This window comes from Thalia democratica, chromosome 2 (assembly GCF_965202585.1).
Source record: "Thalia democratica chromosome 2, ktThaDemo2.hap1.1, whole genome shotgun sequence".
Classification (NCBI taxonomy): Eukaryota; Metazoa; Chordata; class Thaliacea; order Salpida; family Salpidae; genus Thalia; species Thalia democratica.
This window is the reverse complement of record NC_139166.1, coordinates 37,664,188-37,682,395: the sequence shown is the minus strand read 5'-3', so window position 1 is coordinate 37,682,395 and position 18,208 is coordinate 37,664,188. Positions and strand designations below refer to the sequence as shown.

At 27.3% G+C, this 18,208-nt stretch overlaps 1 protein-coding gene across 1 annotated transcript in view; it reads right to left on the bottom strand.

Annotated features, from left to right (window-relative positions):
• Window positions 1-17,337, bottom strand: part of LOC145828574 (trehalase-like) — a 67,942-nt gene extending 50,605 nt beyond the window's left edge. Inside the window, exons 1-4 of the mRNA XM_082936329.1 lie at window positions 17,283-17,337; window positions 16,681-16,830; window positions 16,377-16,602; window positions 2,031-2,131 (exon numbers count right to left, since the gene is read on the bottom strand). Coding sequence (XP_082792455.1) covers window positions 2,031-2,131; window positions 16,377-16,602; window positions 16,681-16,830; window positions 17,283-17,337 — 532 coding nt within the window. The remainder of the gene's footprint in view (window positions 1-2,030; window positions 2,132-16,376; window positions 16,603-16,680; window positions 16,831-17,282) is intronic.
• Window positions 17,338-18,208: the final 871 nt, after the last annotated feature.

Sequence of the window (18,208 nt, the reverse complement as noted above, 5' to 3'; positions counted from 1 at the left end):
AAGCACAATAAACAAAATTTGAACAAAATATTATTTTATGTAAATAAATACATATTTTTACAAATATTACCAAAATTTTAATATTGAAAAAATTAATTTACTACATTTTAATGTAAAAAAATGGTAGACTTTTAAAGTAGAAACTCCGAAAAAGGTAGAATAATCCTTCTCCAGCCTCATTTTTATAAACTTATTATAAAAATATTTTTATCAATATATAAACTTTAATAAAATAAAACATTAACTCTAAAGCTTATTTGCAGCAAAACAAACAGCAAACTTTATAGTTTAGATAGAATTTAGTTTAAATTTTTCAAAGGTTGCTGTATTTATAGTACCACACTAATGAACACTACTTGCATTAACAGTAATTTTTATTATTATCTTAAATGAGCCATTTAGAATTTGTTTTTACAAAGCCAAGAGTTTTTTAAATATGTTGGTTTCGACTTTAAAATAATTAAAATATCATATAGGTATAAAAAATTTACCTAAGTATCACAAATTGATCTGGAAAGAAAAAAAAAACAACGATCAGGTCTGAGTTTGAAAATCCTGTACATAAAGTATTAGTTTTCTGTACAAATAATTCTATTTAAACATCATAAAACAAAAAAATAAGCATATTTTCACTACATGTATTCAGAGGGATCATTTTATCTGAAGCCAAGAGACTAAACAAAATTAAATTAAAAAACAGAAGACTTTGAAAATGCACTTATCAACCTGAAAACAAAATGTATTAAATCAAATTTAAATAAATAAAAATATTAGCGCATTTAAAGAATTAGTTGAATAAAATTAATAAGACACAAAAACAAATATTAAAAATGTATCACAACAAACTGAAAAAGTCACATGGGCAACAAGTTTTAAACCATTTATAAAATTTAAAAAAGATTAACAATGTAAAAATTCAGACTTATTAAGATAATAAAAGACTAAAAAAACAAATTCATGAAAAAAGGAAACAATGAAAACCATAAAACAGCTATATGTGGAAAATTTGCATTATGTGGAAATTTTGGGAGTTATAAAAAAAGTATGATAAATAAAAGTAAAACAATAAAAAAGAAATAAAACGAAACAAAATTTAAATTGCAAAGATTATAGAATAAATGATGCAACATGCAATATATGCAAAGAAATATATATATGCTAAACAATAAATAATTTGACTAAACGATGGAACTAACAGAAATAGTAGGAAATAATCAAATCATAAAGGTAAGCAACATTTTGCTTTCGTTATTTAATATAAAAAGTAACGTAAAGAAAATATACCGAAAAAATAAAAGAAACATATAAAGTACAATTGTTAGAGAGACCAATAAGAAATAATTTAGATTTTGTAGAACGATTGTGGATTAAAATAACAAAACTATAAGCTAATTTTTAAAATGTCTTCAAACAAAAACTCAAAAATATGTAAAACAAAGTTCTAATTATGAATTGCTGTTTTAGAAGGTTTTATTTATTTTTATTTAAATTGTTATTTATAATTACCGTAGTTACAGTACTGCACAAAGTTTTAATGATAGTTTATCTACTTAGACATTAAAAAAAAAATTGTTTTTACTTTCGTTTGAATATACTCAAAATTTTTAAATTTATTAATGTTTTAATATCAAAAAAACCATGATTTTAAAAGTTTTAGTTGAATTTTCTCTTTATTTTTAAGCCAAAAACTTTTATTGTGACCTCTAAAATAAAACTTACACTATATTTAAATACATATGTTAATAAGCCTTAAACTACAATGAACTTTTCTTCATGTTAAAGTATTATTCTTAATATTTTTTTTATTGATCACATCTAAACTAAAAAATGACCGTGTTATATTTTTCTAAAAACAAATAACTTTCAGCAGAATTGAATTTTTTTAACAAAACAAAAGATCTCTAAATATTTTTTTTCAAGAATTGAGACAGCTTTTTTCAATAGGTTTTTTAACCAATTTTATTGTATGCTTTAATTGTAAGTAGAAAGCTACAGTTAAAATTTGTTCTAATAAAATAAAATTTATTTACCTGGTTGATTTTTCATTTTCATATCGACAAACGATTTAGAGTCATTAAATACAAAAGCGGATTGTGCTGCATCTAAAAGTGGCCCGTAGCAATAAATGTAGCTAAATATATAAACTTTCATAAATATTTTTTAGCATTTACAAAATTGAAAGAAAAAACTATCATTTTTGAGAATGTTTGACTGATTTTAATGTTTACTCATACACATATATTTTTTAAACAAAAAAAAAACTAGTAGTCATTTTATACGCAAAACTTTTTACTTATCTTATATTCATATAAATTTTAAACATTTTTTAAGGTAAATCTCATTTTTGTAAATAATAAAAGTAAGCTTTTTTTACAACGGTTTTTAAAAAAATTAACTTTTAAAAACACCCAACAAAATACTTTTCTAAATGTTTATATATAAATAAAAAAGTTTTACATTGTTATTAAATATACAATGTAAAACTTCACATACACAAGACTCAAATTTCATAATAATGTATATTTTGTGCTTAACTCATCAGTTGTTTACTTAGCAATAAAAATAAATTTTCAAATCTAGCTTATATAGTGAAAATATTATAAATGTAAAAGTAATAATGATATAGCAAAGGGTAGTTAACAACACATAAGTACTTCTAATAACAATGCAACTAAAAAATAAATAAAACGTACGTAACAACTTATAAAACTACTTATGAAAACAAAGAAACAGTATAATCAAAGTCTTTATGTTTACACAATTTAGGTTTTCCTACTAAAATAAATATATCCTCAAATTTGATTAAATCAAAATGTTGAAACAACTTTTAGTAGTTTTAAATCTTTTAAAGTTATAATTGCTTGCTAATCAAGGTTATTAACTTAGTGTTCTGCAATAGCATTTACTAACAGTGTTCATAAAAATCTACTTTCTACTAGAAAAAATAATGAAGACATTTATAATTTGATCAAACCTGTTGGTTCCATCACTCCAAAAAAGTATGACTTACCAAAGATACATAAGAAAGATGTTCCTCTGAGACCCATCTTGTCCATGGTTAACTCTGCTCAACATAAGTTATCGAAATTTCTTAATGACCAACTTTATCGGGTATTAAAACATTTCTCTTCTTATATTTTGAAAGATCCATCTCTTTTGCTGATCAAATAAAAAGTATTAATCAAAATAATACATGTATGGCTTCTTTTGATGTCAATAGTCTATTCACAAATGTACCGCTAGATGAAGTATTATTTATGTGTTGACAAACTGTACAGACTTGGAATACCAAGTATAATTAAAAACTATTTTCGCAAACTTTTATAGTTATCAACTAGTGGTGTGCAATTTAAATTTAACTCACAAATGTATTGCAAACACAATGGAAGTCCCCATTAGGGCCAACTTTGTCTAATATATTCATGGGCTTTAGAAAGAAAGGTGATCTCTAAGTACAAATGACTTATTTCAGATATGTTGACGATTGTTTTGTGTTACGAAAAGATAAGAAAAAGATTGATGAACTCTTTAGTGTGTTGAACAAAACACAATCATCAATAACATTTACATCAGAAAAAGAAAACAACGATGAATTGGTTTTTTTCGACGTTTTAGTTAAACGACAAAAGAACCAATTTTTGACATCTGTCTATAAAAAGAAAACTTTTACTGAAAACTATTTAAACTTCCATTCATTTAGTAATATAAAAAGAAAGAAAAATTTGATAAGAACGCTCTGCCATCGAGCACATAAGATCTGTTTAAGAGAATTATTTGCTGATGAAATAAATCAAATAAAATTGCCACTAAATAAAAATAGCTATCGACAATAGCTTGTAAATAAAATAATTACTTTACATATTAAATGTTTAAACTAAATAAAGCCAGCAGAGCCGGAGAAGTGTTCGATTACTTTATTATTACCTTATGTCAATAAGACTCAAGATCAAGAGTTGTAGAGAGAAACATCAACCAATTAATAAGTGAATCTTATCACTCAGCAAAACCGAGGGTTATTTTCTTATCCAGACCAATGATTAGACCTGGGGGTCAATGATCCGACATCCGAATATAAAAAAAGTATAGTAGATTACCAGTTTAACCGCTTCTGTGAAGATATTTATGTCGGAATGACTCAAAGGCAATTAGGCAAAAGAATAAAAGAGCATATTCCAAAGAGTATTGATGAATTTTGTAAAACGAGTAATAAGGAAACTAAATATATAAGAGTAGTAAATGTTTCAAAAAAATCTGCTATTGCAGAACACTTAGTTAATAACCTTGATTGTGCAAGTAATTATAACTTTAAAAGATTTATAATTGTTCAACATTGTTTTAACGTTTTTGATTTAATTAACCTTAAAGCTATATGTATTTTGATAGAAAACCTAAGTTGCGTAAACATAGAGGTTTTGATTATACAATTTTTTTGTTTTTATAAATAGTTTTATAAGTTGTTACGTATGATTTATTTATTTTTTAGCTGTATTGTAATTAGAAGTACTTATGTATTGTACCTTTGCTCTATTATTATTACTTTTACATTGATTACATTTTGACTATATAATCTAGATTTGAAACTTAATTTTTATTGCTTAGTAAACAACTGATGAATTAAAAAGCACAAAATATATATTATTATGAAAATTGAATCTTGGGTATTTTTTTAAATAAAGTGTCAAATAAATGTTTAAATTTCACATACATAAAAAACACTATTTTTTTAGTAATACTGTATTTGATTAATACATTAAGTCAAGAAAGACCAAAATATTTTATAATTTTTTTATCAAAAAGCTTAAGTACTTTACTATGAACTTGTTTTATCAAATACAAGTTCCTACTTAACCTATAAAATATTATCTGTAAAAAAAAATTCCAATTACAAACTTAATAAAAAAAACTTTCTATTGCGGATTTTCTCAAAGTTTTGAAAAATTTACTAAAAATGTATCTTCTTTTTTATTTCCTAAGAAAATAAACTTAAATTTAAAGGAAATGGTCGTTGAACTATTAAAAAAGTCCTATTGTGAAAAATTACATAAACAAAAAAATAAGCATCGTATTTCCAAAACATACATTACCTTTTATCATAAAGCTAAAGTTAGTCGAAGAAAGTTTAAAATTAATTAAATAAAAATTGTAGAAAAAGATATTGTCTTTTTTGATCTTCTTTATTTGGTCTTTAGATACGAAACTTATTCAACTCTCCGACGCTGAGTCAAATATTTCAAAAACTAATTTAAGTGTATGAAAACCGTAATAATAAACTTATAGCTAATTAAAAGAAAATTAAACTAATATCAATTTTTTTGATGTGTTTTACCCCTAAGGCACTACTAATAATATTTTTTAGTTCTAGTGAAAGACGTTTTGCTATAAAAAACCTAAACTTTTTTAAGACTCCGTTAAAAATAACAGTGCAACAAATTTATTGTTATATGTCAATGATGATTTTATAAACCATGGTCAATTTAAAGCGTTTTTTATAGAGCAAAAAAGATATTTTATTAAGTTGTTTAAAAAAAAAATATTGGTTTCCAAATATAATGTAATATTATTAAGTTATAATAGTATATTATATATTGAAAACATTATATAGAAAAATAATCAAAATAAAAACTATTTTTTTTACAGTCTTTTTGATACAACAAAATATTTTAAATTAAGTGTCAGAGAATTACTAGCGTAATTTATTGTCTTAATGAAAACAACAATTAGAAAAAATTAAAAATCTTACCTACTACATGGTGGAACGACTTCTCTGGCTTTACTTAAAACCAACAAATTCAAAAAACATAAAAAGTTCATTACTTTTTTACTAATATCGCATGCAGGTTTTTATGCAAAAAAGTAGAAACTTTACTTCAATAGATTTCTTATATAATTTCTAAAAATTAATAGTTAACTATATTTAGATTATAAGCAATTAGTTTTAAACAAGAAATAAAGAACAAATATAATATGATGTGACAACATTATATATCTTAACGATAGTATGATAAAATGTTATATATAAATTTTTGTTTGATTTTTTTACTGTGGTATTTAAAGTTTAAGCTAACTAAATTGTAAATTAATAAATTTATTCTAAAGTACTCATTTTTCGCTGAACATAACTATTTTTATTGTTAAAAATAACATATTGTAACATTTTCCTATTATGTGATATCTAATAGCAACAATTTTGAAGTATACTTATTTTCTTAGATTTAACGATGTTTTTCTGTAATCTGTGCTATAAGTAACACAATTTGATGGAATGACTAAAATTTGATGGAAATTCTAATAGCACAGTTTGTTTTATAAAAAACGTTTTTTTAAACATAATTTTGTTGAATTTTTTAACTTTTTGCTTTGCTTTGTTAGGTTATTTTGATAACTAAAGATTGATATTGTAGTTTACTTGATACTGAACAAAAAGAGTTCTTAACTTATTTATTTTAAAGGAGACGAATTAGATTTTATTTTTGCAGAAAATATACAGTCTAACTCCTGTAGATTATGATCCTATAGATTTATATGAGATCTAAAGTTTTAAATCTTTTTTTTTTTTGAACTACGTCCTACTGGAATAAGACTTTATTAAAAACTGGAGATCTTTTATAGATTTTTATAGGAGTGAAACATTGTATCTATTTTAATAATCTGCTTAACTAAAATATAACTAAAAATTCATAAGTATAATTTTCTGTTTTGTTTAGAGTTTACTTTGTATTAAATTATTTATTGGTTGGACGATAGATAAAAAAGTACTTATTAGGTTGAGGTTATATATGTAAATTATTAAAAAAGCTTTTAAAGTTTTATGCTATCTTTAAATGAACTCCACAATTTTTATTATTACTATCAAGACTGTTGCAAAAACAAAAGTAATCAATAAAATGCTTTGTCAAATCTTTAATGAACGTTTATGTTTAAAAAACTTAGGTAGCGTCATATATTAGATAAGAAGTAAGTAAGTAAGTTTTGTTATTGTTTTAAGAAAGTATTATATTTTTGGTTGTTGCTAGCTTCTGTATTGAAAACATTTTAACAATTACTTACATACCAGAATAACTAGTTATTGATTAAAATAACACTTTTTAAACAGCAATTCACATATTATTAAAATGAAAAGGTGGTATATATTTATACTAAAAATAACATGAATCAGAAAATCAAGAATAACTCTGAAAATTTGAAGTGTTTAGCTCAAAAAATAGGTCAAAAGCCTCTAAACGTCCTTGGAGGTAGTACCCAAAATCAGGCTGGGCTGGTGACCAGACTCTAACAGGGACATAAAACGTTCTAATACTACTATAGATGTAGTAATGCTCGACCGTTAAAAATGCCAATAAAGCCACGATGTATATCACATAGTCTCTACTTCTAGTGGGTTAACAAGTACTTTGGAAGATAATTTGAGAGAAATAAGACTGATGAGATAGAAATTTGAAAGATAAAAAGCAGCTATAGCATTATAAGATGAATGACATCTGCTTAGGCGCAAAAACCTGAGGAGTTAATTTGGGAGGTGACTCAGGTAGATCAGATTAAACAGGTTTGAGAGATAATTAGGACAGGCTAGGAACAAAGTAGATTGGGTATAAGAAAAGTTATTCCAAAATTGTAACAGTGCCCTTATACTAAGGGAAACACCAAATTATTCAGCCAGAGGTACGAGCTCTAACACCCTGAGACCATAAGTTTACTGAAAAATATACAAAGCAGCGCTTATACCCTGAGTCATATGGATTGGTGGATTAGAGACTCAGGTAGCTGAAGCCATTTTAATTTGATATTGAGGATGCAAAGACGCGGTTTTTGTATTTTGAAGAAAGAGCGGCCGACCATGGCATTATTGTCTATGTGGAAAAATATTGAGTAAGCATGAATTCTGGCCAAACAATGACATGTCAGCACGTAATCTATCTACAGAGCTTCGAGATAGTATTTTTGAAATCCTACGTACATACCTCATGAAAAAAAGGGGTTTTACCACGGGTTCTACTGCCAAAGAATCAATTTCACTCTGTCGGTACTTAAAATCTCAACAGTGAAGTAGGCAAATGGTTGCTTGATTCGTAAGACAAGGAGGTACTGCAAATATTTTTATACACAACAAAAACACAACAAAAATAGCAGTTTCCATATCATATAAGAAATAAACCTCCAACTCGACGTAACAAATATGGGCATGGACAACCTAAAAACTTGTTTGACAACACCCACTTTTAAAATTATGGTACAGATTTAATAAAAGCGGTCTAAATCAAATTACTTTTTAAAAATCCAAAGACACATCGGTCAAAACCTTGTGGACAACAAGAATATTGAAAATAGCAACCATAATGTTAATGGTTGCACTTAAAACCAAAATACTTCTGAGCATTAAGATAATGACAAAGTAGTTCAACTATGTTAACTTACAACCACAAAAACTCCTTTAGTTAGTATAATTACAACGTCACAAAGAGCAAAACAATAAAATTCAGTCACTAAAAAAACTTTAGTATCTGGAATATTGGCCGATTGGTGTGTTAGCAAAGGCTACGGTTTTATTCATCGTGACGATCAACACAGTAATATATTAGTTTATCAAACTGCCATTATCAAAAACAACCATAATAAGTTTTTAAGGTAAACGCGCAAAGCCGGTTTGTTCAGTTTGATTTTGTAGTAGGTAAGACAGAGGCCGCGGACGTAACAGGTCTCAACGGCAAACCAGTTCAGATGTTTAAGTACGCCCCAGACAGATGTGGCCAAGCTATAACTATTTTACTATTATAACATTAATTTAAAATTACAATAACAACTATAAAAATAACTAGCAATACACTGTTCAATGAAAATGAGTTCTTGTTGTCTGTTCACTGAATGGCAATTGACTCTCACTGTCATTTCAGGTTCCAACAGGTAAGTCCACACTCTAAAATCCACACCAATTCAATAACCAAGCTAGCTGATGACAGATCGTTATAGCAATCAACTTCAAACTTCTTATAGTAAACTTGTAAACCTGTTATTTGGTGTTTTAAAGCTTGCCCAACAACAGAATTTTTCAAATTTAAAAATGGTTCATATTGATACTAAATTAGGTCCGTTACACTTCTATTCCTTACTTTTATTATAAAACACGCAATCCTTTCTTGGTAGAATATTTCTCAAAATAAAATAATAACAACAGTAATGGTGTGTAGCAACATCACACTTCTCTTCCTCTTTCTCTTCAGGGAAAACAGTAGACTATATGAGAAGAAAAAAAAACTATAGTAATAGAAATTAAAAATTTATAGAAAATATTTAAAGAAAATCATTAGAATATCAAATATAAATTAGATATCACATATCAAAAATGAAAAATGTTAAATATCTTCAAACGAAAATCAATAAAAACATCAAATATAAGAATTAAGAATCTTTTTTTTAAGTTGTATTCTAGGGAATTTTTTTCTATGTTTTCAATGGTATACTAACATTTCCAACCCACGCTTAATTCCCACCCGCTTAATTCCCACCCGGATCAAATCCCACCCGAATCAATTTCCACCCGATCAATTCCAACCCGATCAAATCCCACCCGGATCAATTCCCACCCAAATCAAATCCCATCCGATCAATTCCCACCTGAATCAAATCCTACCCGAATCAAATCCCACCCGAATCAATTCCAACCCGATCAATTTCCACCCGATCAAATCCCACCCGATCAAATCCCACCCGATTAAATCCCACCCAAATCAAATCCAACCCGCACAATTCCAACACGAATTAAATACCGGCCAAATCAAATCCCAACCGATCAATTCCCACCCGATAAATTCCCTCACGTTCAATTCCCATCCAGGTAAGTTATCACTCGAATGAATTCTCATTCGACTCAATCCAGTTCATAAATATTTCAAATAAAATAATCATGAACCTTTATATATGTTATACGGTTAGTTTAGATCAATAGTTTTATGCATAAATTCTAATCCGTTGAATTTTTTTACATGTAAAGTTTAGAAGAAAGATTGATTATAAGTTTCAGTCAAGTTCCATTCTTTTTAAATTTAAATTTCATATTACCTCATGTATTTTGACTAAAAAAGTTTTCTTTAATAACGTTTAACAATTAAATTTTTTTTTCATAATAACTTTTAATGAGAGAAATTATTAATTTAACAAATTTTTATTGTTTTCATTTTCAATAAGCTGTACATAATTGCAGGGGGGTATTTAAACTGGTTACCTGGAACCTGTGCGGTTACCTGGAAGTTTATTGATAATTTGTCTGGTTATAAATATACATTCAATTTTTCATCTCTATATTTTAAAAAATGTTGATATTTTAGTTATTTAAAAATGTAGAACACAACGTTAAAAAAAAATTCAAAGTTCTTTAGTGGGATTGATTCAGTTGAATCAATTTTTATATAAGGCATTTAAGCCAATAACTTAAATATTGTAGTATCTGTGCCAGTTTTCGTTTTTGTTCGTTATTAAATTATTTTATTTCTGAAATTGGTTAATAATATTTATAATTATAAATCTTTGATTAATTCTCATACTACATTACATTCTTAATGAAGATAAATTTATTGAAAGTGCTCTTAACATACATATTTAAAAAACAATTATTAAAAGTCCTATAGAGGTAGATATTAAGTTATAATATTTTTTAGGAAGTGTTTAAAAATAGCATAAAAGACAATTGATAAGTATGCATTTAAACATATTTTAGATTATATTGATTTTAAATTAAACAGTAAGACAAATGTTTTTTACCCTGTATTATTTTATACACTTACAATCAGTCTTTGTGTAACAGTAAGTTTTTGTTTGTTGTTTAATTTTTTTTTTAACTCATCTATTTTCACATAAATAATAAAACATATGTTTTAGAAAAAAAAAACTTCATAGTTACAATAAAAATAAGCTCATTTTTAGGTATATAAAGTACACAATTAATTTAGTTGGTTTAAAAGCTAAGAACTAAAGAAAAAATTGAATAACAACCGAATAAGAACTTTTTTGAATAACAAATATTTTTTTAAAAAGACCAATTTTTCTATAATAAGCAATTCTTGCCGCAGGCATCAAATACTTAAAATTGGTGTTAAATTAAACTTAGGAAGTATTGTTTTAAACAAGAAATATGAAACATTAAGCTTAATAAAACAAAATAATTTTAAAAGTTGCACTTAAAAAATTATGCCGTGCAATACAAATTTCTACAGTCGTTACAAAGGTATATTTAATTGGACATAAATCAGTTACCGTAGAATACTTTGTTATAAAAAATAATTTGGATACTAAAAAAACTTGTATTTGCTTTGAAGCTGATTTGGACTAAATTGTATTAGCCGTAAAAGCATTTTACAAAAGATAGGCCAATTTTCCTTGCCAGCCATAATTATTTAAAAAAATCTAATAATCAACGAACAAAAGTAATTTAGGTCTAGAGTTTAATAAGACAAGCATTAATATAATTTTCAAATTCCAAAGTTCTTATTAAAGAAAACTATGTTGTACAGTACTATATTATTTTGTTGTTTTAATTAATTACAAAAACTAAAATATAATTAAGTGTCAATGTCAATTGTTCCAAATCGTTCAAAAAAAATTAGTTAGACATAAATTAGTTACCATGATAGAAAATGGTTCCGATACTAAAAACTTAATTATTATTTAAACCTGATCTGGATTAAATTTAGTAACAATGGTAGCATTTTACAAGTAACAGACCAAGTTTCTGTTGCTCGCAAGTCGTAATTATTTAATTATAGTAGTTATCAACAAACAAAAATGACATTAAACTAAAAACATGATAAAACAAGCAACAGTAACAATTTTTGCTTAAATAAAAAAGCGTTTTTACCTTACTAATTTCATACTTCAAATGATTTTAAAAAACACAAATACTAAAACTTGAATGTGTTTTCCAAACGTATTAAAATTTTTAAGTCGTACAAGAATAAATATAATCGGGTTTGATAATTTAGTGGGAATTAACCAGGTATGAATTATGTGGATGGGAATTGATTCGGGTGGGAAATGATCGGGTGGGAATTGATTTGGGTGGGGTTTGATCGGGTGGGATTTGATTCGGGTGGAAATTGTGCGGGTGGGAAATGATCGGATGGGAAATGCTCGGGTGGGGTTTGGTTCGGGTGGGATTAGACTCGGGTTGGATTTGATCGGGTGTGATTTGATTTGGGTGGGAAATGATCGGGTGGGAAATGATCAGGTGGGATTTGATTCGGGTGGGATTTGATTTGGGTTGGAAATGATCGGGTGGGATTTGAGTCAGGTGGGAATTGTGCGGGTGGGAAATGATCGGGTGGGATTTGATTTGGGTTGGAATTGATCGGGCGGGAATTGTGCGCGGGTTGGAACTGAGCGGTTCCCGTTTTCAATTGTTGTTAAAATTAGTTGGTTACAGTAAATTACTAAAAAAAGAATTAACTTTTACACCATCAAAAAACTTAGATAAGTCTCAAGTCATAAAATTGTTCTCTTTTAAGTTATAATGTTAGGATAAATTTTGATCATGACTTTATTTCAGCGTTATTAATAAAATAATTTTTCAACAAAACTTGATATTCTGTTTTAAAACTTGTTATAAACTTAAAAAGCATCTAGTATTTGAAATTTCAATTTAAAAAAATCATATTAACAGTATAATAAATGGTTTACAATAATTTCTAACCCGATCATTTCTAACCCGATCACTCCTAACCCGATCATTTTTAACCTGATCATTTCTAACCCGATCATTTTTAACCCGATCACTTCTAACCTGATCACTTCTGACCCGATCGTTTCTAACTCGATCATTTCTAACCCAATTATTTCTAAACCGATCTAGCCCGATCGTTTTTAACCTTACCAGTAAAAATTTGTTGTTTTTTTAATTATTTCTATCAGTATTTATTTTGAAAACAAACTAATTTTTACCAAATTTTTGTTTAATTAAAGTACAGTTTTATTTGTTTTAAGCATATCTTTATGTTTTTAGAGTCTTCATTAAACTAAATTGTAAATAATCAATTTGTTATAATTTATTATTATTATTATTTACAATAACTTTCCTTATTTTGACTTTTTCTTTATATCAATCTGCTTAAATCGATTTTTTTTTATGGTTAAGAAAGTTTACTAGAATTATTTTTTTCTGTTTTGTTAAATTATTAAACTAAGCTGTTTTAACTATCTTTAAGTTATATCTTATCGTCAATTACGTAAGTAAAACAAATTTTTAGAGCAAATAAACTTTAAAAGTTTAACATTTAAAAGTTTAACATTAATATAGATGGATCTTCACATTACAGTCTAGATGCAACGCTGAAAATCAAGCGCTAGTTTTGTACAGTTGATATTACTATTGTATAGTCTGTAAGTTTCACTTAGCTTAAAAACTTGTAAAAATTGTTCTACAACTTGCACAGAAATTTTTAGAGGATAGAATTTAAACAAACTTTAAACGAACTTAAATATTTTTGTTTTTACTAGTGGTAAACTTTTCCTTAAATTTATTATTAAATCTCGTCAAGCTAATCTTCTTAAAACTTTTACTTAAGGTTATATAATAAACAAATTTTTTAATTACTTCTTAAACTAGTACTTAAGTTGATATATATTTTACAATGAAGTTTACTTTATATAAAAAAGTTTTTATTAGCTTTTGATCGTAGTTATACTTAATTTAACCATTTTTTTTTAATTTATTTTTTTTTGTGTTATTTTGAACGTGCTTACATTGTTTTAACTTTTTTTAAAGAAGTAAATTAAAAGCAAAATCAACATAAGTCTTAATAAATTTCTACTTGAAACAAAAAAGTTTAAACAAAGGACAAAACTAAAAATTTAAGAGAAGACTAACTAGGCGAGACTTGATCATCAACGGCCTTGACGTTGTTATACTTGACGGTACTAAAGCCCATAGAAAAAAAGGGACCTTTTAGTGTTTTTAGTCTGCGTAGCATATCTAAAAAAAATATACCTTTTTACTAATTTTCTTTTCAATATCCTTTAGTGAATTAACTGCGATAATGGCAATGTTTAGTTTTTTCATTTTTGGTCTTTAATTACGGTTTTCTTATTTAGTCAAAAAAGATAAATTAGAAAATCTAAATTCACTGACAGAATAACAATATTAACTATTTAATAAAAATAAAAATAACAATTTTAAGTTTTTTCTAACTGCCGTGCAAACTAAGAAACATTTATAGACCTTTTAGTGTTTCTTAGTTTGCATAGCGTAAATAAAAATATTAAAATTATTTTTTCTAATGCTTAACAAAAGTATTTTCATTCGTCAGAGAACTAAGATTGAAAAAATTGACTAAGCAGGAAGACATTAGTTAAAAACAAAATTGGAAAAACTAAAAATGACCAATATCTAAAAAAAAACACGCTGACAAGTAAGGTTAATTCACTGAAGAATATTGAAAAGATAGTTAGTACAAAATTATGTTAGTTTTTTGAGATATGCTACGCAGACTATAAAAATTAAAAATGTCCCATTTTTTTCTATGGGCTGTAGCATCGACCCAATAAACGCAAATTGGAAAAAAGTATAGCATTTTATAGCTGTAGCAAATTATCAATTAAGTTATTTGAAAAATTTACTAGATTAAATTGTTGTGAGTTAAAACTTTTAAATCAAGAAAAAAGTTTTAAAATTCACCTTAAATTAATATTATTTTTGTTTAGTAACTCTTATATAATCAAAACTATTGATTTTAAAAAATTATTATTTAATTTATAAAAAAAAACGATCAAAACAAGGTAATTAATTTTAAACTATAGAAAGTTCAAATTAAGTTAAAATTATAAGTACATTTTTAGTAGAACTATATAAACACTTCGTTTTGTTTGAGACAAATAAACATGAATTTCAATAAAATAACAACTTTGTATTAAAAAAAAAACTTTTACCAATTGAGTTAGAAATGACCGGGTTAGAAGTGATCGAGTTAGAAGTGATCGAGTTAGAAGTTATCGGGTTAGAAATTATCAGGTTATAAATGATCGGATTAGTATTTATCGGGTTAGAAATGATCTGGGTAGAAATTATCGGGTAAGAAATGGCTGCGTTAGCAAGGAACGGGTTAGAAACAAACGAGTTAGAAATGATCGGATCAGAAATGATCGGGCCAGAAATGCTTGGGTTAGAAATAATCATGTTAGAAATGATCGGATTAGAGGTGATCGGGTTAGAAATGATTGGGGTATAAATGATAGCGTGTTAGAAATGATCGGCTCCCATATAAATAGTTAGTTTGATAAATGTATCTTGTCATAAAAATTTCTTCAACTTTTTTTTTAAGCTATTTTGTATTCATAAAAAAATTTACTTTAAAATTAATAACATAAAAACACTAAAAAATAACGAAAAAATATTTTTAAATTTCCTAATACTTTAGATATAAACATTTTTGTTAAAAATTAGAAACAATAATAAAAACAAAATAAATTAACAAACTAGTAATAGTCGATATCAAAAAAAAAATTCTACAGCCCAAACCCAAAATGGTCTGCCATACCATTAAGCATGCCTTATGCGTCTGAACTATGGGTTTCTGTGTAATTTACTGGCATTTTCGGTCTTAAGTTATAGCTATTAATACCTTTACTTCATCAATAAAGTTTAAAGGGACGACAGTTTCTTATAGATACTATGACCACATTGCCAACCTTAATAATATATAAAGAATGCTCTGTAGATCTATTCCTTACCATTTTGTATGGCCCTTGATACAACTTATCTAGTTTTTTCCTGTTATTTTTTATGAGCCACACGTAATTTCAATCAAAAAGGTCTGGTTGGTGTAAGATGAATAAATTTTAGTTTTCTTCAACTTGCGGCTGATATCAGCCATAAAATTATGAAAACAACATTTTCAAAAGGAGATGGTCTATTAATTTGATGAAGCTCATCGACTTAGTTAAAAAGAACTCGGCCACATAAGTTTAAAGAGCATCCAAAGCATACTGAGCCGGGGTTTATGGGGAACCTTCAATAAATGAGTTGTTTATATTGCTAGTAATTAATGGGAGGTGAAGTGCCCAATTTGTTTCTTACTTGTTTTTCATATCTTCTAGTGACCAAATAGCCACATTGACTGTCCGATTCTATTTTTCAACATATCCATTCGTCTGTGGCGTTCTTGAAAACGTACACCGTTGTTTAATTCCCAAATTGCTCACACGCCTCCTGCAATAAATAATTTTTGAATTATTTTCCGTTATCTTACAGAACAACTTAAGGCACTCCATAATGCCCTATCCAGTTCTATACAAAGGCATTCCTAACAGTCATTGCGGCCTTACCTGGTATGAGAGCCGTGACTAACAACCAAGTTGCTCTGTCTTTGATCAACAGAACGTATTTATAGTTAATTGACCTATCCAATGGACCTAAGAGGTCCAAATGTGAAAATTGGAAACGTTGGGTGTTGTTGGGAAAAAATAAAACTATATTTGGCCTGTTATTCCTGGGAAATTTCGTCTGCTGGCACGTGGTGCAGTTACTAACCCAATGACTGACGTCATCCTTTAACTTCAGCCCCCAGAAAGTTCTCGTTATGACTTCTATAGATTTATCAATTCCCAAGTGAAGCCTATCATGAACTGCGTTGTTTGCAGTAAGACGCAACGGTTCAGGCAATATAACAGGCTTAATTTATGAAGAACTATCCTCTATAAAACATGCCATGTTTTTAGGTCTTGTAAACTGAACAGTTTTCTTTAAAAGGCGTGCATGCTTGATGAAGTCTGGTTCCATACTCTGGAAAACTGCAATAGCCTCTCTATCCAGAGTTTTTGAGCTTATAGACTCTACGTCTGAACTTGACTTTCCTAAGTGATAAACGTCTGAGTTTACTACTTGCTCAGTGTCATCAAAAGTATCTATGCTCAGCTCGCTGCCGCTAAACTCAGAACTATATGTATAATTGGAATCTTGTTGATATACTCTTACATGCATCGCTGTTATCTAAGGTGGCCTGATTAGAGCATCGCAACTATGTAGTTAGATCCGGCTATGTGTGCAATTTATGGATCAAATTCTTCAGTAATCCTGATTTATTGCTGCTCTTTAGGGGACTGGTCTTTTAATTTGTTGTTAATGGCCCCAACAAACGCCTTGTTCTCCGACCTTATTAACAACCTCCTGCCCAAAATATTTTATTGGAAACATTTCAAGCTTAAATAAAGAGCAAGAAGCTCTTTATAAAAAGATGAGCTAACAATCTTAAGCTGTGTCAATTTCTTTGAAAAGAATGCTAAAGGATGCATCTCTCCATTCTCACCTTCCTGTTCCAGAACAGCTCCTACATGTGTATCAGATGCATCTGAAAATAGCATTAGCGGCTATGATCTTCGTAAGACAATCTATGTGCTAATATATGTTGTATGTGTTAATATAGCTTTTGTGTTGTTAAAGGCTTGAATATGGCTTTCATTGATTTAAATTTAGTTCGATTAGTGGATTTAGGACGACCTCTAAATAACTCATTGAGAGGAGCAGTTATTTCAGTAATTTTCGGAACAAATCGATGATAATAGTTCGCTAAGCACAAAAAAAAAATGATGAAGCTAAAGAAATATTATTGTTTACTTTGAAAAACTATTAGATTTAAATTCAAATTAAATAGTTTAAAAGTGTAATTTTAGACTGTAAGTTTTTATCGTTGGTTTGTTTTAGTATGATTTTAAATCTAATGATTATAAAACTTTTATTTAAAACAGTTTTAATAAATCAATTGGTTATAACTTAGAAAAATAAACCTTTAAAAGATTAATTAAATGTAACACAACTATAATAATTAACTAAATAATGCATCAGTGAAATAAAAATGTTTCACAACTGTACTAACTAACTAAATGTATTAATCAATGTAAACTCAACAAAGTGAACAATATGGTCAAAGAGACTAACTTAACTTATTTGCTGAGTTCTTGTATCAGGCCTAAGATGTTAATTGCTTCTAAACAGTTTAATGGAAATCAATAAGTATTGCTATTTTTTTGAAACTATCCACATTATAACAAACAATTTATTAACTGTTGTCTTACGATTATTAATTTTTATAGATTTAAACTTCTTAGTTATTACTAGATAATGTTATTACAGCAGTTTTGATCGATAGTTAAATGCTGATGATCTTGGACGAAAAGTACTTTTGTTTATGTTTATTAAAAAATTAAATATACTTAAATGAAATTAGCTTTAAGC